The sequence below is a fragment of the Lissotriton vulgaris genome, chromosome 8, assembly GCF_964263255.1.
Source record: "Lissotriton vulgaris chromosome 8, aLisVul1.2, whole genome shotgun sequence".
Taxonomy (NCBI): Eukaryota; Metazoa; Chordata; class Amphibia; order Caudata; family Salamandridae; genus Lissotriton; species Lissotriton vulgaris.
This window is the reverse complement of record NC_141696.1, coordinates 1,374,235,266-1,374,258,895: the sequence shown is the minus strand read 5'-3', so window position 1 is coordinate 1,374,258,895 and position 23,630 is coordinate 1,374,235,266. Positions and strand designations below refer to the sequence as shown.

The 23,630-nt window shown below is 40.8% G+C and overlaps 2 protein-coding genes across 3 annotated transcripts in view; both read right to left on the bottom strand.

Moving 5' to 3' along the window:
• Positions 1-23,261, bottom strand: part of MRPS6 (mitochondrial ribosomal protein S6) — a 95,910-nt gene extending 72,649 nt beyond the window's left edge. Inside the window, exon 1 of the mRNA XM_086935355.1 lies at positions 23,131-23,261. Coding sequence (XP_086791481.1) covers positions 23,131-23,175 — 45 coding nt within the window. The 5' untranslated portion in view covers positions 23,176-23,261. The remainder of the gene's footprint in view (positions 1-23,130) is intronic.
• On the bottom strand, positions 730-23,325 carry SLC5A3 (solute carrier family 5 member 3). 2 transcript variants are annotated; one of them, XM_086935353.1, is made up of 2 exons: positions 23,131-23,325; positions 730-4,904 (listed from the first exon to the last, which is right to left on the bottom strand). In XM_086935353.1, exon 2 carries the CDS (start codon positions 4,623-4,625, stop codon positions 2,487-2,489), a length of 2,139 nt encoding a protein of 712 aa, XP_086791479.1. In that variant the 5' UTR covers positions 4,626-4,904; positions 23,131-23,325; the 3' UTR covers positions 730-2,486. The 2 variants fall into 2 exon arrangements, with proteins under 2 accessions (XP_086791479.1, XP_086791480.1); XM_086935354.1 differs by having other exon boundaries at positions 22,918-23,163.
• Between the last annotated feature and the right edge of the window lie 305 nt (positions 23,326-23,630).

The window sequence follows — 23,630 nt, the reverse complement described above, 5'->3', positions numbered from 1 at the left end:
AGCACACTCACTTTGCCATATTATTCCCTGGCACTAAGGCGAACTACTTTCTGTGCAGATATGCTCATTGTGAAACAGAATGCCATAATTCACAGTGCTGTCAGCCAATGGCTGAAGTCGACTGTCCGACTGTCCCACTGCCCCATGCTGTTTGCTGTAGTAGGCCAAAGAAAAATTTGAATGACCATAACAATTCATTTTAGTAAAATGAAATGATTTTGTCTAACTTCAGTTTAAAAACTGTAAACCAAGATATGGTAGTTCAGACACCATAAAGCAGATGAAAGAAGAAAATCTCATGATCAAGTGTGCGGATGTTGGTTGACAGGATGGGGCGAAAAGCAGGGAGAATTGGTACTAGGTATACAATAGTACAGCCGCAATTACAATGGTGTAATAAAGTAGAACAAATGGCAAATCAGAAAAAGGGAAACAAACTTAGAAGAATTCCAGCCAGATACTAAAAAAGGACCTCAATAGGGGGCCACGATCAGGGCTATAGTGAAACCACCAACAGGGAACACAAATAACTAAAATAGGATAAAACAAAACATTAAAACCAGGACAAGGGAAAAACGAAATGGTGACAGACAACACACTTGGATGTACACAGGACAAAATAGGAGACAGATATAATATATTTGCAAATGTACACATGCATTATGGACATAGCTAAAGCACCGGGGCATCCCAAAAAAACAGAATGGAGAAAAAGAATGACAACTTAGCTCGAGGTAAAAATATATATTTATTTAATTGTATCACTAGCTGCAAAGTACGTATGAGTTACACCAAATATCCAGCTTTGAAAAGTAATTGTCTAAAATGTATTTTACTTCCCACTTCAACAAGTAGAAAGTAAAATTCACCGAATTTTGAATTTTTTTTTTTAAATCCGGTGCCAGTCACAATTCTGTTATTTGAAAAAGAAGAAAAGGAAGCTAGATTTTTAGAGCTCGAAAATACATATATTCAAGAAAATACGGGCTCAACCCAGAACCAGTCTAGCTTTCATAATGCATGCCAGCTTTTATATGCAGTATTCCCCATTATCAAAAATATAGTACTTTCCTCTGCTTGGCTGGCTGGTATAGATTTAAGGAACTAACAAGCGATGCTCCTTTCCATTTCGGTAGGATCAGGAGTCAAGCAATAGATAACAGTGCAGTGGTTAAGCAGTGTTCAAAATTGTAAGGCCTACAATAATTGTAACTGGTTTACACTAAGGCAGCAAATTTAACTTCTTCAGCAATTTCAAAATGTTTTTTTGGTTACGAATGCCACAATAGTTGATATGCGGTGAAAAGTACCAGAAAACTGACATTAATATTCTTAAAACTGTACCAATGAAATAATAACGTAATTTGGGGTTTTTCCTTTGAAAAAAACAAAAACACATTTACAAACCTGGAAAAAACAATAGGAAACACTATTGCATGTTATAAATGTACATCAGCACAGAGTTGGGAGCATTTAAGTACTTTGTCACTGTCAATACGGCTGTATGGGTAACGTGTACAGATTTGGTACAAATACACATCTGGAGCTATTCAGGACTGCATGGTACTGATATATTGTGAAGTTGGAATCAAGCATTGAAAGCACATAAGTGGCCAACCAATAACTTTAGTAAGACTGCTATATGGTTAGACTCTTTCCGGCCAATTCCTAAACTTACCAATTAACATCATACTGCAGTTGGTGTTCAACAAATTCAGTTTGGAATTGATTATTCAATCTGACTTATTGAAAAAGGGCACTACAATGACGGAAAGTCCAGACAGGTTTACTCCGATACCTAAATGTGCCATTTACCAACTATTCCCCAAGAATTATTGGTAGATACATCAAAAGTGAACCGATACAAACATTTAGAATCCTTCTTCAGATTCAAGGTATTTTAATCCAGCAGTATTTACATATAACATGGTTGGAACATTTGATGAACTAGTTGTAGAACATTTCAGATTAAAACATTTCAAATTGGTTTAGCCACATTTAGTGCCCGTGACGGCAGATCTTCTGTAGTGCTATTTTGTCCCATGAATTTAGTCCCAATAATTTAGTGACATGGCACACTACAACGTTTTAAACGTATCCTGTTTCACAGGGTCCACAGAGGTTTTTTGCCAAGGTGGATGCAAAGACCATCACTTAGCTAGGTTTCATATTCTGTAAAACAATCTCAAAAACTATTTAACATTTTTTGTTTTTTTCAAAACATCTTCCATTGAAGCAAAAGTAATATGATCTTCAATACAAGGGTTGAGTTGGCACCAATGCCTAATTATATAGGTGAAATTATTTGGTAAGGGTTTCAGTGTCAAAAACGTCACCAGTTTATTCATTTCTGGGGTTTTGTAGAATGCCAACATGCTGCCTTACGGCAGCTTCAGAGGACATGGAGACCTGGGTTATCGAACACCTACACTATTGACAACAGCAGCTTTGACACTCTGCTTCATGAATACAAAAACACAGGACTCTTACAAAGAGAAATACACAAACATGGATATGCCAACTGTGCATACGCATAGTAGACAAACATTGAGAACTCGTTTCACAAGTGGAGTCTCTTCCAACATTTGAAGACAAAGAGTTTCTTCTGCCACCTCATCACGGATGGTTCTTTTGTTTGAGTCTTCAGTTTTACAGCCACAGAACCATTGCATGAATGTCGAGCATTTCCCAACACTCTCGGTATCTCCAACCTCTAGAGTCTTTCCCATTAGAGCAGCCTGTCCATTGGAATAACAATCTATGGGTGTCTCGGCTTCAGAAACACATGAAGAATTCACATGACTCTCCTCGTTGTAAGCCATCAGGAGTGTGATATCCTCAGGCTGGACCTTAACAGGCCCATTGGGTTTACCATTTGGAATCATATGCTTTGTGTCTTCAGTGCCTGTAATGGCACTCTTGTCTGGTACTTTGGAATGATCTTTGCTAGGTTTGCTTTCTGCCACAGTCTTGTTTTTCACGGCCCAGAAAGTAGTGGTTCGGATCTGTTCCTTATCTGGAGGGGGTGTAAGAAGACTTACAATGATAGTGACAATTCCAGTGATCCAAAACAGAGCTGTGGCAATGTACATGTAATGGAAATGCTTAATGAAGCTTGGTCGATTGTCAGGTAAGTTGCATTCAGGAGGGCGATAGACAAAGGCAAGAATCAGGCGGGTTACACCCAAAACAAAGCCAACCATTCCACCCCAGAATGCCCCTCGCTCATTGCAGCGCTTCCAAAAAATGCCCAAAAGAAACAGGGCTGCCACTGGTGGAGTCAGATAATCTGCAACTTCTTGGATGTAAAGGTACATCTGGCCTCCTTGCATTTGGATAATAATTGGTACCCACGCAATGCTGATGACTACCATAAAAGCAACAAATACTCTTCCCACCAACAGGAGTTCTCGAGACGATGCATGCTTTCTCACAAATTTGTAAATATCAAGTGTGAAAATTGTGCTGGCACTGTTAAAAATAGAGTCCAAGTCACTCATAAGTGCTGCGATCATTACAGCCATCATGAGTCCACGTAGACCAACTGGAAGAACTTTCATCACCAAGCGTGGATAAGCAATATTGGAGCATCCTGCTCTGCTCCCACATACTTGCATGCAGTGCTCTGGGGTGACACAGGCAATATCATCAACAAATAAAATCCTGGAAATCATTCCAGGAATTACAATGATAAACATGGGCAAGATCTTTAAAAAGCCAGCCATCAATGTAGCTCCTTTTGCATGAGAAAGATTTTTCGCCGCTAGAACCCTCTGAACAATGACCTGGTCAGCACACCAGTACCAGACAGAGGCTGGGGTCTGACCAAAAACAAAACCAGGCCAGGGAATGTCTTCATCTGTTGGTTCTCGCAACATCTTTAAGGAATCAGGCTTCGGACTTACGTGGCAAAAGTTGGTATTGGTGAAGTTGTGGGTCAACAGTATTGATGTGATGTTTGGGGTTGCCAACATGTACTTCCTTTTCATTTCTTCAAACCCACCTACTTCAATCATGCTGATAATCATAAGTGTGAGTGCACCAGTAATCATGAGCAAAGCCTGTAGAGTGTCTGTGTATATGACAGCCACCAGGCCACCTGTGACAGTTAGTATTGCAGTCATGCCAATCAGCAAGATGATAGACAAATACAGATTCCATCCCAGGGATTCTTGAATAAACAATGCACCAGCATATAGGTCTACAGAAAGTTTGGTGAAGATGTACAGAATTAAAGACAGTATGGCAAAGTATATTTGTATTCTATGTCCTCCAAAGCGTTTGGACAAATATTCAGGCATGGTGTAAACTCCTGATCGTATGTACACTGGAATAAAGATCCAACCTAGGAGCTGCAACAACATCAAAGCATTGAACTCCCATGCACCAACAGCAAATCCACTTGCGGCTCCAGACCCTGCAAGTCCAATGAAGTGTTCACTTCCAATATTGCTCACAAAAAGAGAGGCACCAATGGCAGCCCAGGTCATAGAGCGGCCAGCCAGAAAGTACCCGGAGACTGTACTTCTGTTGGATTTCCACATGGCAAAAAATCCAATGAATAACACAAGCACAAAGTACAATGCCACAACAGCAATATCTGCAGCTTCCATTGAGGCCTTCATTTTTCCAACCGCTCCAAACAATTCTCCAGAAGTGTAACACAATGTCAAGTTTCTTAATCCTTACGGAGTATTTGAATCGGACTATGGGTAAGGTGCCATCAAAGCTTTGTCCTTTGGTTTGCTGTTTTGTTGGTGGTTCACTCGGAGATAATAATGTTCTCAGCTTCTTAATTGGAACTTAAGCACTTTCCACTGGCATTCCACAAGATCAGCAACTTTGGTGATGCCGAAGAAATTCTTAACTTCCCTTAAGTTTAGCGAAGCCTACTGTAACCAACCCTGCAAAGCAGCAAAAACAAGAGACAAAGATGGAATTAGAGTAGGGCAGTAATTCTGAAGAGACAATTCTAAAAAAACGAAAATGAAGGGCACTAGATCATGGTGGTATTTGTGTATGCGACAGAGTACATTTGGGCATAAGCATTCCTACTGCCCTGTATAATCCTAATTACATGCAATAAACGTATGATGATCATATAAAACTGTATTTTAAAATCTACATGTGGCGCACAATTACTTTACATTGGAAAATAGTCTGAGAATACAATATATTGTAAATGCAAATTTCTGAGGTTGGTTGATTCTCACCTCAGCCCTTTGCAAGGCATGGATACCTTTAAAAGGTTCATATATTACATTATAAGTAAGGACATAAAAAATAAAGGGGGGTAAAAATTATAGAAACTAGAATACATTTGTGCTTACAAATACAGTCCAGAGCCTTATAGTGCAATATATGGGTACCAAAACTAACAGCTCTTGCAAAACGATCAAAATGCATTTTGATCATTCCAACGTATTTCCCAACATAGGCCCAACTGGCACCCTTTAAAAGTGATAAATGGAATAGTGTATGTGAAAAGATTGCTATGTACCATTTAGGGTATCCTATACTAATACATGAAGTATAAAAATTAAGAAATTAAGGGGTGAGGTATAACCAACCTGAACATGGTTTCACTCCAGTAAGGATCACATGACAACACATCACCAAAACGATCAACAGTAGCATTGCCGATGACCCCATACATGATGAGTCTTCAGTACAGTAGGACACAGAATAACTTTTGCAGATTCGCAAAGCTTCTGAAACTGTGTGTGAGCACTTCATACATATTCAAAGCCTTGGTGGTTTCCAAACATTGATACACTAACTACTACAATGTTGTCATCATTGAAACCAATTGATACTGTGTTACATGCTCTTACATGCCTTTAAAAATCAGCCCCAAAACATCCAACTGCCTATATATTATTAACTGCATATGAATATCCATTTTATATGATTTGGGGGTCAATTCACAAAGACATGTAAGAGGGATGTATGACGTTACAACGCATACAACGCATACCTTTACAACGCATGTTTTACAACGCAACATCCATTACAACGCATACCATTACAACGCATAACATTACATTGCATGCAAGGTAAGTATTGGATGGTGTAGGGGAAAAAATTACTATTCTAACTCCAGGGGGTGCAACAGTAGGGTAAGTGTTGGATAGTGTAAGGGTACTATGTGTTGTAATGGTATGTGTTGTAATGGCATGCGTTGTAATGGCATGCGTTGTAATGGCATGCGTTGTAATGGATGTTGCATTGTAAAAGTTTCGTTCTAATGGTAGTGCGTTGTAAAAGTTGCGCTGTAAAGGTTGTTTCCCATGTAAGAGTACTTAAAAGAGCACTACAGCAGTGCTACTTTAAGTACTCCAAAATGATTTTTTACGAACAGACCCAGTTATGACTAATATGAATTACTACTGCTAGTCTTCATTTTTAGATTGCACGGAGTATCACTTTATATAATTTATGTAACTTTTTTATCATAACAGCTATATGTGTAGCATTCTTCTTTAATCCCGTTTTAATACTTTAAATATTAGCATACAATAGCATCAATGTGTTTTTGTAATTACATACATTTTAATGATTGAATACTGATATTTTATGTAAAGTGTGTTGTTTTCCCATTAATTGTATCAACTATTACTATTTTGTATTTAAGATTGTATGTTTGTTACTATTAAAATGCACCTTCACTTCAAAAATTTTGGAACTATTTTATCATTTATATAGCACTTATACCCCTATGTGGGGCGACAAATTACTTGCCTACATGAGTAGCACGTTACACGGTGTATGGTGTGTGATCGGAAGGATGTTGTCTTTGTTTTGATCCTATATGGGAAGTCTTTGCATGTCATGCGTGATGACCACCAAGGTGCGGTTACTGTGTTATGGGAAGCAGCATGTTGCAGTGTGGTGAATGACGACATGTGAGAGACAGACGCACAGTTTTATGGTTTCTAGTATGCTGGTACCTTTGAACAGCTCTACAGGTCCCTTTATGGAATTTTCTTTTGATATATTCTGCTTAGCTGGCTTCGTTGGAGGGCGACAGAGACGTGGAAAGATCGGTTGAGATGGGCATTTTTATTATGATCGAATATCTGAGTGTCTATGAGATGTAAAGATGTGGTCAGATTGTACAGCTATTTGGGACCTGCAGTTATAGACTATATTGAAGTTCTCTAAATTGTCCAGCAATGAGGAACAGATCTCTTCAGTTATTGCATGCCTGTACATTTGATGATGCCAGTTTTTTTTTTGGCTGTACAGTAATTGTAAGGGTCAACCCTCGTAGCCGAGATGCCTTATATGAATTTAAGAGGTATAGGAAAAATTTGTTCCTGACCGCAGATAGTTTTTGTATGGAGAAAACTCTTCTACATACCATGAATAAAGCTACATTTTCTACCACATTCACACATGTACTCCAAACATTTTTGGAGTCATTTGGGTGTGAATGTGGTAGGGAAAAAACCTTTGGAATTGTTTAGACTATCCTGTGCAAACTACCTTTTGAATAATGAACCCTGTAAACCTCCTCAGTTAACATCAATGTTTCAGTACCTACTCAAACTTAGTGCTGCAGTATATTCGCCGTACTTGCTGATTGCAATGCTTTCAAGGGGATTCCCACACACAATGGATTGAGGCAAATCCTTCATGCTTTTCAAGCATTTGGTCAAGCTTAAAATGGTATAATGGCAACTTTTTGAGCTCTCTACACTCCCTAAATAGGACAGCATGCACAGTAACAATCCACTGAACAGGTTGCAAATGTGGGATTAACAAAACCAGAACCTTTTGCAAATCCATCAGACAAAAATATAAAATTATATATTTCTTTTTAAATCACCTTTATTTTTGGGACAGTTACGGCAGCACTAGGGAGCTGGCAAATATTCTCAACCGCAAGGCGTAGTTTTCAAATACCACAACTTGAAACTGCACAAAACATCCATTTGTGCACTACTAGACAGCATCACAGCTCAAACTACCATAGCTTTCAAGCCAATTCATGTTTGCACCAATTTATCTACAAAACTTTTTTTGTTATTAAACAAATTTCTTCACAGAATTAGGCACTTGCCATATAGGGATCATATGGTTCCATCCAAGTTTGGAAGAACAATTATAACAGATTTATATTTTTTATAAAAATACTCCACAGAAATGCATAATTCAGGTCAAGCTTCGCTACTTTTATTTCCCAAACTCAAGATCTTTAGGTTAATGATCTTTATTGTAGAATTACGCTGGTTAACTCCCCTAACGCAGATGATTTGGAATCCCAAAAAATATGGGAAATGTCCAGCCAAGGAGAAAAAGAATCTAACCTTTCAAGAGGTTGTGAAACACACTGCACACGCAATAAAACCAAAAAGGTATGATGTACCTTCGGAGTTTGATAAAATTCCCAGGAGTAGTTTCAGCTTCGTCCACCAAGGATGTGAAATCTTTAAGGTATGTGAAAACTACTCATTTGGACTATCAATAAAAAAGTATTCCTGTGGGGATATAACCAACAAATCAGGACCATGCAGGCCAAAAGCATACACCATATTTGAACTCGTGGTCTCTGTTAGTCCATATTCCAAGCCCAGATACTCTAGAAACGTGTAGCAGGGGAAGAATTAGCAAGGAGAATCAGCACCTCTGGCACCACACTATTCTTTGTATCTGTTGGTTATATGTTTTTAGTCAAAAAACTTAAAAAAAATCTCATTTAAAGTGAGATTTTGTGCATTTCATAGTTAACTCCGCACCCTCTCTAGAGTATGTTGAAAGCTTACGTGCAGATTTTCACATCAAGAAGACAGAAGTAAAGCAGAAGGGAACTGTACTGTTCTCTGCCAACAACCTAACATATTTGTGGGGACTGGCAAGTTCTCAAGTCAACCCAGTCTCGAGTGTGGAATGTTGCAAAGGCAGTCAAGTATTCCCAAACTACAAGTAAACCTTGCATTTGTAATTTTTCTGCCAAAAATAAAAATGTTAAGAATGCTAATGAACTTACAGGGATGATAAGCAAAATGGGAAACCACACTAGGTTGCTGCATATCAATTGGGCCATAAACGTATCAGTTATCAACAAATTATGGATTGCAAGCTAAGGTGCCTTACTGAATCGCTACAAGAAGATATAAAAAAAACTTTCCTAGCCAAACAATAATGATTAACAAAATTAATGGGCATAAAATTAGTGCCTCTAACTCTGGTCTAGTTAAAACAAAATAACAGCAAATACATTTTATTTATAACTCTTAATAGTGACATCTGGAACACCACATAGGAACTTAGAACTGTCCATGCAGATGATAAAGGACAGCATTATTCACCTGAGTGGTTAACATGGAACTTCATTCTGGGACAGACTAGAAGTATGTTTTCAAAATTTACTTGTTCAAAATAAAGAGCACTGGAGTACAAATAGTTGCTCGAGGATTAGATGTTTGCTGTCGAAGAGAAGAATGGATATATTGGGCCTTAAGAGAGCACAGAGCCCTACCGGAGGGTACAAATAAAACATGCACAGCTACTTTGGGAGAAGTCTCTGAGCAGGCGAAATGGGAGATTCTTTCTGCTCTACATAGAGCTCAGTTGAGAGAAAAATAGGTAAACGGTTATAAAATGATAGGAAAAAAGTGAGAACTGATCTTATCACCAACCTCCGCAGTACATTCCAAGTGATTCCTGGTAGCACAGTGTTCAGTAAACTCTGCAAGTCCAAGTCAACAGTTTGTAGAAATATCCAAAGGCTCAATAAAAGCCTGGAGATGTGGCTAGACCCTAAACTCACGATGGACCAAAAAGCAACAAAAAATATATTTCTGCTAGTTGCTATGGCATTCTGAGACTTTCAAGGAAGTTTCTTAAGCTCCTTCCTCTCACATCCAGAGAAATAATTATACAGGCTTTGGTCCTGGCACATCTGGATTATGGGAACGCCCTTTACCTTGGTTCGCCCTGTTAGGTGATCAAAAGGTTTAAAACTGAGCAGAATGCAGCCGCTCGACTTCTTACAGATACACCCACGCAGTCAGTCAGTCTCTAGGGCACTGAGAGACATCCACTGGCTCCCAGTGGAAAGTCGGATTCAGTTCAAATCTATCTGCATTATGCATAGGACGATCAACAATAGTGCCCCCCAACCAAATCCCCCCCCCCCCCCCATTTGCTACGATCATTAGTGTTCCTTTACTTGCCTAAGACATTTCATATATCAGCCTCTGTTTACTTCCTGATGGTTCCCAAGATTCGTAGATCATGCTGGGGTGGACTCTCCACATCTTTTTTGGCGTCCAAATTCTAGAATTCTTTCCCTCTTGAACTACGCCTTCTGTAGCAAAAGCTCCCCTTTTGTAAAGCCTTGAAGACCTGGCCGTTTAGGGAATAACTTCATTTCTCTGATGCTTCTACGGTATCTGTTGCAGCACTGGGACGCCTCCTGGTAGACATGCACTATAAAAAACTACAGAATAGAATAAGTGGAGACGAGACATGCTGCAGCAGGAGGAAACCGAGGAGAAGGGACAACAGTGCTGCAGCAAGACAGAAAAGCCGCAAAGAAATGGGGCAACAGTGCTACAACAACAGAGGAGAGTAGCTGCAGCAAAAAAAGAGAAAACCAGCAATATTCTGTTGCAGCAACTGCATGAGGTATCAAAATACAATGATGCTGCACAGGCAGTTGACACATACACACATGGGCTCCCAGCCACTCCAACTTTGAGGCAAGTCACACCAGTAGTTCTCACATGTAAACAAAAACATTTAAAGAGAAGGAAGATGTAGGAGTATCTGAGGTAATTCCTTTCTACAGGAGGACAAACAAAGCCGCCATGGTATACTAGCCAGAAGAAAGATCAGCAGGTCAGACTGCAGCAGGAGGGTGAGACGAGGGAAAATAGATCATTCGAAATTGTAAGACCTAAGCGAGTTTAGCGTTCATAATACAGAAGTGCTGGTATTCACTATATAGAGTCCCCATTTACTTCTGAGCATTGTTGGTACTCTCCAATTAAATGTATTGCAGCAGAGATGAAGCGCAGGCACTCTCCCTTTCGCACAAAAAATAAAAAGTGCAGGCATTGGTACCGGACAGTACCTTCCCATTTAAAGCACCGAATTCCCCCTACTTAAGAAGTTAAGAAAGAGTGTACACGCCTTCTCTCCAATACAGATCCAGACACGTGACTGAGATTAGTGTCGTGAACACTGGCTTTTTTTCTTTCTGACAGAAAGCAGGAATAGATCACAAGTATAAGGTACGTGGTTTGAAGCACGTTTTATTTTCTACAATAAGAATAAATAGGTGTGAGCCCTTATCACAAATAATCAGGTTGAAACTTAAAATCAGACTGAAAAAATGATATACACCCCCATTGCCAAGAAACAGCGTGGACAATGAATCTGATAACGGAATGTATTAAACTAAGTTAAAACAGGTTGACATAATGTACTAAAAAAAAAAAAAAAAAAAAAAAAAAGTAAAGCTATAGGGTACACGCAGCCAAAAACACTGATGAATGCCACAATGACATTACTGTGTTCATATGTGTGCTTCTGCATACCTCGAGTTCTGTAGCTAAACTAGACACATTACTGCATGGGCATCCTTTCTGATGAGTACTCCGACATGTTGCAAGATCAGTACTACAGGACCCCCACACTAGAGTTACTTTCCCACCATCAAATTAGTACCACTATGAATATAAGGTCGTGTCCCATGCAAATAGTGAAGCCAACCAGTAAAGTCAATTCGAAAAATGTGCTAAGACATTCAGTGCAAATGAATTATTACAGCGTGCGGATCTATGGTGAAACAATGGTTTGTTTTCTCCTCCCACAAGGGTGAGATACTGGTCAGCATAGTCTTAGTAAATTAAGTTTCTATATTTAGAAAAACATTCTGTCTCAATAAAAGTTCTCTGTAGCTTTTATGAGCAAGGTAAGGGCTGCCAATAAAAATGCATAAAAATAGAACTCCACACATTCAACTAAAAGGAGGGTGGCATGATCTGCTATAAACCAGAATACTTAAAAGAAGGTGGAACTTGTTCCAGTATTTCAGCAACGACTGCAACAAAACCTAAACTTTACTCACCGGGGGTGAGTCTGCCCGAAAAAAGTTGCTTAATCCGGTAAAAAAAATCCTCTAATCCTAACTGATCTCTGCTCATGGTGCAGATAAATGTTTAAGTGGTAGGTGCATACAAAGAGCATTGGCAAAGCCAATCTGTCACACTCGCCTTGTGATTTACAAGCCCCACCCACTGGTTGTTTCAATGTTTGTAGCCACTGCCCACACTTCGTGTGATTGAGTGAAGTGGAGCTGCTAGTAGTGTGGCTCACTGGTTAGAGGCAGCAGACCCGAGAGCAGAGGACGGCCCGGGACCAGGGTTCGAATCCCGGCGCGGCAGGTTTCTGGACCAGGGTCAGCGGACTCGATAATTCTCTCGCCTCGGTGCCCACTCTGATCAGCGATCACACTCGGCAACTCTGGGCATTAGCTTGCCTCATCTTCACTAACGGCCCCACCAGACCGCTGGGGATGCCTGGTCTCACCCTGGAGATACCCATTAAGGGACCATCTCTCAGGGAAACCAGGAAGGGTTTCGCAGCGGTCGAAGCGCCTTGGGACCCTACGGGTAAGTAGTGCGCTATATAAATGCCTATACATTTACATTTACATGGGGATAACAGCAGCAAGGTGTGCAGAAAGGAAGCAAAGGCCCGGCGGCTGAAGAAAGGAGCGTTTTGTGTTTAAAATATTACACGAAAATTCACTTTTCAGGGGAAAAAATGTATATAAAATGTATGGCGATTGATAGAACTTTTCAGATGTAAGCAGCTTTTCATACATCCAAATGGAGGTTAATGGATATGTCCAGTGCTTGAAATGGAGAAATAAAAGCGCAGGTACTCTGTACCAGAGTGCCTGCTTGTTTCTGCGAAGTGCCGGTACTCTCCCATTAAAAGTATTACGTCACTCTGGAAGAGTGCTGGTACTCTCTCTCTCAAAACAAAAAAGTGCTGCTACTCCATACCGGACAGCGCTGGCCCATTTAAAGCACTGGATATGTCCATATAGCCATTACAGGGACCCGGAGACAAAGCTACTCATTAAAGCTGATCCAAGATGATATTGACAATATCTCAAGCCAATGACGGAGTGTCCTGCACCAAAGAATGGCTGAAAGAGCACGACCAAAAGATCATGAGCGTATCATGTTTTTATATTGTGTTAAATATCTTGACTCGCAAGAGCAGTCCAGTGCCGAAGCAGTGGATGTCAGATCTGATATATTGCAAAGACACCTTAAAGACTTACGAAGAACAATTGCCAGCCAGGTCCAGGCCAAAAGACTTTTGGGCAACCTTAACGGAATATGATCAGACTGACATCCGTGCAATAAATGTTAAATCGGTATGCTTAGTCCTGCATAGAATGCCCACTTATGTTTAGAAAAGAGCCGAAACTCACTGTACAATGTATACTGACATGGTATGTTGAAAACTCAATAAAAAGAACTTATATATCTTGACTTGCACCCGGACCTTAAAAGAAAATCTAAAAGGTAACTGTTCAAATTAAAACTAAGCTTGGCCCAAATGACCTAGAGTAAGGACTCAAAAAACTCAAAATGAAAATGCACACATGTTGCACAAAAAAACAAGAAAAAGTTTTTTAAAATGTAGCGCCTGAACCATATAACTTGCTGTTCAAATCAGAACAGCCAAAACAAGCTCACTTGCAGGCTTCACCAAGATTGACTAATGCCACCTTGATATGTTATTAAAGTCGGTCCTTTCTTCCTTAGGTCAAATAAAGGCACAGATGGTGCAGTCTATGGCGCTGATTAGGAGTGGGTAGGTAAATTCTGACCTATGTGTAAACTCTTTCATACATGGGTCAAAATTACAAGTTTGGTTGTATTTAATGCACCCCATAATTATTCAGATGCATTAAATACCTCAGCTGTAGTTAAATTTCAGCAGGTTAAACCTGCCCACATTTTGACAGGGATAATTGTACAGTATTTACCGTACCATGCGGATTTTGGTAAGTTAAACATCAAAATCAGCATGTTATTCCCCTCAAACTTGTTATAGGGGTTATGATGAATAACGTACCCATGGTATCATTATTTTACCATGTACGATAAATAACTCCTAAATCAGGGCCTATGACTTTTCTCAAATGTTTTGCTATTTAGGGTGAAAAAATTATCACAGCTGCGTGGGTGGGCAAGCACATTTTGTGGGGGGGAGCAAAAAACATCTGCCCAATCAAAGAATATACTCCTGGCTCCCACCTTGTAGGCAGAGTCAAAGCCCCTCTCTATTATTCACCATCGAATTGTCTGGTGGTAGCTGTGCAAGGGGTGGGGCTTAACCCTGCACTTCATCACACCAATAGATTTCTCAATGTGGGCAGTCACGACCATTTGCGTAGAAAAAAATTACTGCTCGAGTAGAAAATGTACTTGAGCGGCAGACAGAAACAGTGCCCTCTGGCATGCCGTGTGGTGCACTTCATGCTCATTTTACAGCACGAAACAAGCTCCTGCCTCTAAAAATCAGAGTACTGTGCTGAATTCCACCCACCCACGGAACGCAGTAGAATCCCAATTCTTTTCACAGTCCTCTTTTCGTCACTGCTACTTACAATTAATTTTTTCTTTGTACCTTTGGGACTTGAAAAATTTCTTATCCAGTCTTAGAGTTCTGAGTACACATTTGCCATACTTCATCAGTATCTTAACTCACATCTCTAATTTAGTATCTGCCTACTTTATGTGTACATGCGTTCAGCAATTCATGTTCATTAGCCACACTTGGCTGGACCTCCAATAAGAATTTAGAAAAAAACATGTCCTTAGAAGCCCAGTAATTTAACACCTGAACCCAAAATTCAACTTACAATCACAACATTAACTTCACTCGGTTATGCTAGCATGGCATTGGACTTTGATCCTCAGAATGTTTTTGGAGGTACGAAGATGAGGAGATACTTTTTGTTACTGGGATCTCTGAAGTAAAATGAGCAAAGGTGGTTCGTTTGCAGTTAGCTTTTATAAGATTGTCTAGTGGAGTTTTCAAATAAGCTGACAAAAATGTGGCCCTTTATTGGTCTTGCCTCCCACACACTTGAAGTTCCAAAAGACCAATTGTGAACTTACCAGGTAACTATAGTGGTTTACAGCCCAATCACTGGTTGGCTTTTTGTCACTCATTTGCTTCCTTCCTATTCGATCTCATGTTAGTTCCTCTTCAGGAGCATATCCTCTTTACCATCATGATTTGGTGGATTGTATCCTTCCACTTCTAACATTTAGGGAACTACTTTTTTCTTTTTGGTTAAACACTCCACAGGAGTCCATGTGTTTTCCAAATCTCTCCCTTGTGAACTTCTTCTTTAATCACTACATGACAGTGTGTGAGTTAACCAGCTCTCTCCCAAGTGAGGGCACTCCACTTACCAAAGAGCAATTTCACTCGAATATTATTATTATTTTTTTTGCCAATCTAACTTTCACCCGCCACCCTGTACTATTAAATACAAAACAAACAAAGAAAATAACAACAGCCATGGTATTGCACAGAAAGTCAGATGGGAATGGGGCTAAAAAACAGGATTATTTGTTGAGTAGATATGCGAGGGCTTTCGGCAAATCTTCACTTTGCTTATTTTTCTCTTTCCAGTCTATTTAGATTTTGGCTTTAGGTCTATGGGAGGCTTGAGAAACTACACTTTACATGTAGTTTGGGGTTTTGGGTGAAAAGAACCTTCTAGATTAGCATTTCTATGCAGTTTGGGCACTTGAAATAAAAAAAACTGCGCAGAATCTCTTGGAAAACATTAAAGAATTTAGAAAGGCTTTGTGCACAGTGCTAAGGAAATAAAGCATTAAACAATTAATCATGGGTCTTTGGAATTAACTTTAAAATTGTAGGTGATAAAGCGCAAAGGTGCTGGGTAGTATACACCCTCAGAAAAGTACTAGAGTGTAACAGAAGTTTTAGCCACAGATGGTATGAAGCTACAAGAAATATTATTTATATATTTTGGGAGTTTCATAGGAGTGGGATGTTTTCCATCACATTACTTCAGAGCACAGAAAGTCTAAAAGGGGAAAGACATCAGGCTTTAGAGTCTGATCAGTTTGCAAAACCTTGAAAGACCTTAATTATTTGAAAGCCACTTTCAGCAAAAAAGGTCTACTAAAGGCAATTTTGAAAAGTTAGGTTTCAATAGTTCTCAGAACCACATACAGAGGATTCACTTCAGGGGTGTGTTCAGGACTCTCCATATGCTAGGTATTTATCTCTAGACAAGGTCAAGGCTGGCCAAATAGGGGAAGATCATGGCCCCAGAGAGTTAGGCAATAAAAAGCTATGCGGCTACTTCGGGAAATCCATCAAAATGTCTACTCAACTGCACTCTTGACAATTAGACAAGAGTTACTTGTGAGAGGGTGATGCTCTATGTTTAGCCCCCGTTATTCTACAAATGGGTCGTGGTCTTCATGCCCATTGGAATTAGAATGCTACTAACTGTACAGAGGTACAGCTAAACACAAAGGGGCTAAAGGAAGAGGAAAACGCTTTTTGAGTGTTTATCCCAATAAGCAAGAACCATATAAACTTTGAAGCAGCATTGAGAAAGGTTATCGAGCCAACTCTCATAAAAGAAAGGAGCATTGACCACTCCCGCCACCACAAGCATATAGGAGTGTTTTCTCTCTTTGCATCCAGAATGCTGCATTTGATAATGTTACCCAGTTTACATCATTCTAACGACTTTAACTATACGTTCGAAACTTACTCCAACAATATATATGCCAATATTCATCAAAGGACAATTTCAACTTCCCCTTACTGTAATTAGAGGCCGCAATAAACATCAATGCAAGCTCACTGTTCTGTGTCAAGTTCATTAAGAGCTAACAATGCTTCCCTAGAATGCGCACTTGATGCAAATAGAAAGGGAGGCCAAACACTCAATATGCCCTCCGACTAAAATATAAAATCCTAATTATTCTTAATAGGCCACATTGTGGTCCTGCGCCCTAAAGCGGAAATAAAATACTCACCAGCCCTACCTAGAACCATTTTCTGAGGTCGCAGAAAGAAATTTGCCTTACAACACTATTCTCAACAAGGAAACTGTTGCCAGGTCACTATGTCAAAGATAACTTTCCAGTCCTGCCGAGCCAGTTCCACCTGAAGGAAGGTTTCCACTATCTGCCTTCGCCTTCCTTCTCTGTTAAGATCAGGAATAGGCAGGAATGTGTGCAGGGGAAAAGTCCTCTTGCACTGTTCATTTGATGCCCCCCCCCCCGTGCCAACAGGGGCATCTTACCACCAAGGTGGCATGAGTTAATTCTGGAGCAATGCCGATTGTTAACATTGTGACATATACGTTTGTGCTCATCAGAACACTTAAAAGGAGAACTTACACAGGTTGGAAAAGGGTCTGGTGGCCGCTGAACTGAAGGGATTTTTTTTTTGCTTTTTTATTGTGGAAACTCTCTTTGGGATGAAGAAACTGTATACTGCTTTAAAAGATACTGCAATGAGAGGCTGATTTCTTAAGAACAGGCTCAGTGTGGCAGCTGCCTTCCCATAGAGTCGGGCCTAACATAAGAAAAAAAAATCGATCTGCTAATCATTGATAAGAAAAACCTGGGTAAAGGGGAGGGGGGTAAATCGCTGCAGTACACTGCAGTTTACCTACACATCCATGCCTGAAAGTGGACATGAAAGAAAACAAAAAGTCCCCACTACCTAGTAGCTTTAATTTTAGGTAAGGATGATTGCTTCAATTAACAGCTCTATTTTGTGCCAGTTTCTGAATGTGTCAAACATGCCCAGAACCATGACTGATTAACAGAAACCTGGATACAAACACATGAAATCCCATCTACAGAAGATGAGAATGCTTGTGGTCTAACCGGTTATTCTCATAACCGGTTCTTCTTTCTGCTTTATAAAAAAAGATATCTATTCATTACAGACTTGCCAGTTAAACAAAAAAAGCTTAAATGCACAGAAATTAGTACACACGCTAAAACAATTGCATTACTCAAAAGCAATACACCAGCGGAATATACATTCTCCACTCCGAAACGATATTATTAATAATGCACCAATATACTAGCTAAGTCATAGGGGTGTGGCCCCACTTCAGTGTGTGCTAGGGATATTCAACCACTTTATGCTCATCCGCATGAAAGAGCGCTCCTGACACGCCCAAATCAGAATGTTGGTGCAATACAAAAAAAAACGAGTAAATAAAATAAATGGCTATATAGAAAATAGGGCTGTGTTCCGAATCAACTGTTGTAATCCAACATTACATGTGTATTGCAAAGCGCACGTCCACCCAACAGTATTGTAGGGGACCAAAGATGTACTTGGTAATCGTAACAAGCATTGCCAAATGCTGGGGTTATCGAATACCAAGGCTGCCTATACTTGTTTTCACCTCATGCCTCTTCCACCACCGCACACTCCCCAATTCTGCATCTCACACTTGCAGTCTCTTTTTTTCAGCCCTGCTTTGTCCCTTTGCCACATGTTCCCTTAGTCTTCCTTTTTGGGATTTCACTCCTCTTGCTCTGTATCCAAGTCTGGTGATGATAAATAACACATGGTCGCAAAATAGGAGTGCAGCTCTACACCACTGGCACAACATAAGCCCAAGACACAAGTGGGACACACAGGATTCCCATAACTAGTGGACTGAGCAACGACTCAGGATATGTTTGTTTGCATGGGTTTATATGAAACTGTGTACTAACCATTAGTTTCAAGGTATTCTTGTATTTAGTCCAATTAATGGGGAAGCCCCAACAGATGAAGCTACTGTGAGCATTCGAGGAGACAACTGCTGCTATAAAGCATCCAGAGAAAGATCTCCCAGACACACAAAACAGATTCCATTGAGGAAACGGAGCACAGAACATAGGAAGGTTATAAGAAACCACTGCTACCTTGCTTAGAACTAAGAACATAAGCTTTGACAAGGGAATAAGACTTCCCTCTTTAGTAACTAACAAGTCAAACATTTTAAAGCTGCTCCACTGCTAATTCTGTTAGATTTAGTTATTTCAGTTTCAAGTATAGAGCCAAGAAACAGTTTTTTAGAGTGGGCAAATCATTGGGAAAATCTAATTTCAGAGCCAGCTTTTCCATTATGAATATTCAGAGAAGTAGAGACAGTAGTATTAAAACTTTTACCAGCATTTAAAAACAGTCCCTAGTAAACCTGGCTCAGAAAAAGTAATAACAAATGGACAACTGGAAGTAAATATTATTTGAGCTATGTGGATGTATACAATTATACTGTAGACATTTTACACTGTTAGAAACGTGTTGAAAAATATGAAAAGTACAGAACAGTAAGCGTCTAAGAGAGCAACATACGCTTTTAGCACTTGCAATACTATGTTTGTCTATCATTTTGGGATATGCTCGAAATAGAGAGGGGCAGTGCTAACATTTGCAAAGTGTGAACTGACAATAGAATGTACCTCAATTTTCATTTTGCAGACGTTTTGCAAGTTCTAGTTTTCTAAATGCTCACCATAATCAAAGCACTTGTAAATTAAATAAGGAAACTTACAGTGCTGGAAATTATTGTTTTTCTTCTTTGTCAGAGTATTTTATAAGCCATGATTATTATTATGCTAATTACCTCGGTTCGCTAACAGCAAAGATAATTATATTTATGTTCTCAGTTACTAATTAAAAATGATTGAGCATATTCCACCACAACTAAAGTGGTCTTCCTGCACCACAACTAGAAAGGTCTTACACAGCACTCTGGCTTAACCAACAACAGAGAATGGACAGGAGGAAGTCCCCACTAGGGTAACCACTTTCACGTTTAAATTCCTATGGTGATTATATGAAAGCCTTGTGATACAAGACTGCCAACATCAGTAAATGTACCACATATGTTCAAATGGACTGGCACCCTGTCATATTTGTTTAGAACAGCCACTGACTAACTACACAAATACTTCACAATGACTCCATTATGTGTGAATGTTCATCTTATGTGCTGTTCTGAAAGTCTGTAACTCCCCAGACCCTTATGAACTAATGATGGAAACCACTACCATAGCCAATGCCAAACAAGGGTACTCTTCAATGCTCGTGAGTAATGCAGCCTGTACTTGCGTGCAAACCAAAATTACCCATTCTTTGTCGAGCATTATTTACTTGCAGAATCCATTGTGTGCATTTCCAAAAAATATTATTTACTTCCAGAATACATTATGAGCAATTCCAAAACGTATGTCCAAAAATTAGTGCTAACTATCTTATGATGCCACCCACCATGATAACTTTGCAATAGTCTTGGTCACACCTTCAAAGATTTCTGAAAGGTCTTGCCCAATACAATTCACATCGTTTACAGATGACATTACATTTTTCTAAACCTCTAAAATCCAACCTAAAACTTCACTTAAATCTAACTAACTGGAACCTTGTGGAATTGCATGGTCAAGAGCACTGCCAACTGACACCTCATACACCCTATAAAAATTGAACACCACACACACTATTGATGTCTAAAAGTTCCTATGTGGAAAGTAATACTGAGTCAGATTAGCCTTTAACCCATTTTTCTCCAGTTCAGATATAATAAAGGAATGTTTTGCTCACAGTCCTCTGAACTCCTCAAGAACATATATTCTTCTAATACAGTCATTCAGGTAAGCACTAATCCAATGGAAAAAGGGGAAAAAAAATCTTCTCTTTATCCAGAACTGCTTCCCTAACAATTATCAATAATAGACATTCCACTGCGTTCCTTTAGGATGTCACCTTGGGTTTGAGACCTACTGTAACATTATTGGCTGGCTCTTTAAAGTATGGTATTAAATGGTACTGGGTGGCAGCGAAGGTTAGGATTCTACACTACTCTGGGAAGCACAGTGGAACGAAGGATGGACGCGAGTTAGGTAAGAAGGTAACATAATTCAATGTTCTCAGATGCAGTATGATCATCTCCAAAATTGAAGAGACATGGCATTGACAGCGTTTGATTTGCAAAACATCAAAAAACTGTACAGCCAAAGCTTTTCCTAAAAGGCCTGTTACAACGGTTGCCCAATGACGTGGCTGCACTAGATCAATGCGGTCTAAACTGTATTGCACCTCATGCCTTTCTTTCACTACCCTAAACGCCCCTAATCTTTATCTCATCGTACACGTTTTTTTCATCCATTTCTATAATTTGTTGCCATTTTATTCGTTTTCTTTTTCTCCTGCTGCTTGCTTCCCTGTCTCCCTTACTTTGGGTTATTGTAAGTGGGCCAAGTCTCAACGGTGCTAAGCACCAACAGTTTTTTTAAAGGAGGCCTCGAAACGGGTCTCTATCGGGCTCTGTTTTGTGCTCTGGACTGCAGTGACAGCAGGCACATCAATGTACGCGTACTGACACTTCTCATTAGTGGAGAAGTTACAGCATGAGGTCATGCCAGGTGAGCGTTGTTGGGGGGGGGGGGGGAAATCCTTAAAAGAGAGTCATTTTCTCCCTGGATTTCCCCTTCTCTTTTTAAAAAGCTGGAGCAGCAACATCGTCCTGGTGACACCTGGAATATAACTGGAAGCTTTTTCAAATTTATATAAAACACATAGCTGCTGCATATTTATCTTATGCAACTAACCACCATTGGCAAAGCCAATAGTCCTGACTTGTAGGTATGATGCTTCTTGTTGTATCATATATCTGGATGCAATGAAAGAAACAGCAAAGTACAGGCCGGGCGGAACACTATGCCAAGCACAGATTTTTAGCTTATGTGGGTTTAAGGCACGCTCTTAATTACATTGACCACGCCCCTTTGAGTGTTTTTTTTTACCCCACTTAAAGCCCTACGGGTAACGATAATAAATCTCGAGGCCATAGTGCTGGCGACGACATAAACAAAACTGGGCATCATGCATTTTTTGCAAATGCACAATTCGCCCAACTTTGGAATTCTGATAAGCAATATATGCCAAATGAAAATAAACTGCGTCAAAAATAATGTTGAAAGACACTGTAATCTCAGGCCAACTGTTGTCGAAATGCACACAGTGAAGGTAGAAGCAGGGTTAAATAGCAAGCATTCTTCGGCACTCCTTACCTTGCGATTTAATAATTCCGAATTGTTACTCTCAAATCTTGCAAGAATTAGCACCTAAGAGAGTCGCGATACACGATCCTTTTAAGGTCATGCGTTTTTTTGCCTTAAATCATAAGGGCACAAACACACATCCAGGTTCCCATGTGCTGTCTGCAGTCTTGGGCACAATGTCTAGCATTTTCTGAAATTGGCTGAGAGCATAACCACACCCCTATACTTTGACGTCCTTTCACCCGTAGCTTTCAGACTACGCCAAGCCAGCGTCCACTGAACTGTTTGTATGTACTCTATAGTAACACGCATTTGCCTAGTAATGCCCCTCCTGCAAACACAAAGACAGTCCTGTCTTACATTTCGGCTAATCACTTTTACTTCAGACATCACCACACCTTTAATGTTACTTTTCTGCCTGCAGCCCTTACAAGTAAAACGCATCCTTTACACGTAAGCTACCTGCTGCTCCTGAAGCGACTCACGCCCTTTTCATTGTGTCCCTACTGCCTGCATCCTTTTACTGATGCCATGCAGACTGCGCCACCTTGGTGTGCTGGGCACAAAGTCCTTCCCTCTGCTGCCATGCAATCACTTTGAGCACGCAGAGGGTGATGCATACAAGTTGCTGGTGTTATACCTCACACTGGGTTGCCTGCACTCCCTGCTGTCATGCACAGCATCTACTATTTACCATGCTGAATACACGCACATCTCACCTTACCCTGCGGCGCCTCCTGTTCCTGCGGGTACACCACCTCACCTTGTGCTGCCTGCACTCCACGTGGACCAGCCTTACCTGGAGCAGCCGCCACTCCCTCGAGGCACCTCGAATCCTCCGTGGCCTCGCGCAGCCTGCGGGCACGCGCGCGCACACACCCCTTCCTTCTCCTGCCGGGTGCCTGCCAGCCTGACACGCTCGTGCCCTTACCTCGTGCTGACAGCAGCCCTCGTGCGGCGGCCGCCTGTGGAGGACAAAGACATAAAGACACAAGGCAGGAAAGGGCCTCACCCGCTGCATGGCCTTGAGGATGAGAGCTAGCTCGTATCGGGGCATGGCAGTTGGGCACACACGCTGCTGCCGGGGCGGTTGTTCGTACGTCCTCGGTCTCAATCCAAGGGCTGAAGCCGCGGCGGCAAATGGTACTACTGCGCTGGTAGGAGCAGAAGTGACAGCTTTGGCCCGTGGCGCCGCCCCTTTAAGCGTGGAGGCTGACGGCAGGCTAGACTCGCGCGGCCCGCCCTGTCCCCGCCCCTCTGCCTGGCACGCAGCTGGCACGTAGGCCGCGCCTTTTCCGGCAACAAGCCAGCTTGTGGAAGATCACCAGGGTCGTAGTTGATCCAAGTCTGTCACGCCGCCGACTGGACGACCTTCACGCCCGGCCGGCAGCCCACTGCGAAGGAGTCCCACCCACCTCCTCGCAGCCTAAGGCAGCCGATGTCCACCTACAATCTGTTGCCTTTCTCGGAGAAGGGAGGGCGCCACCTTTAAACCTTGAATACATGTAACGC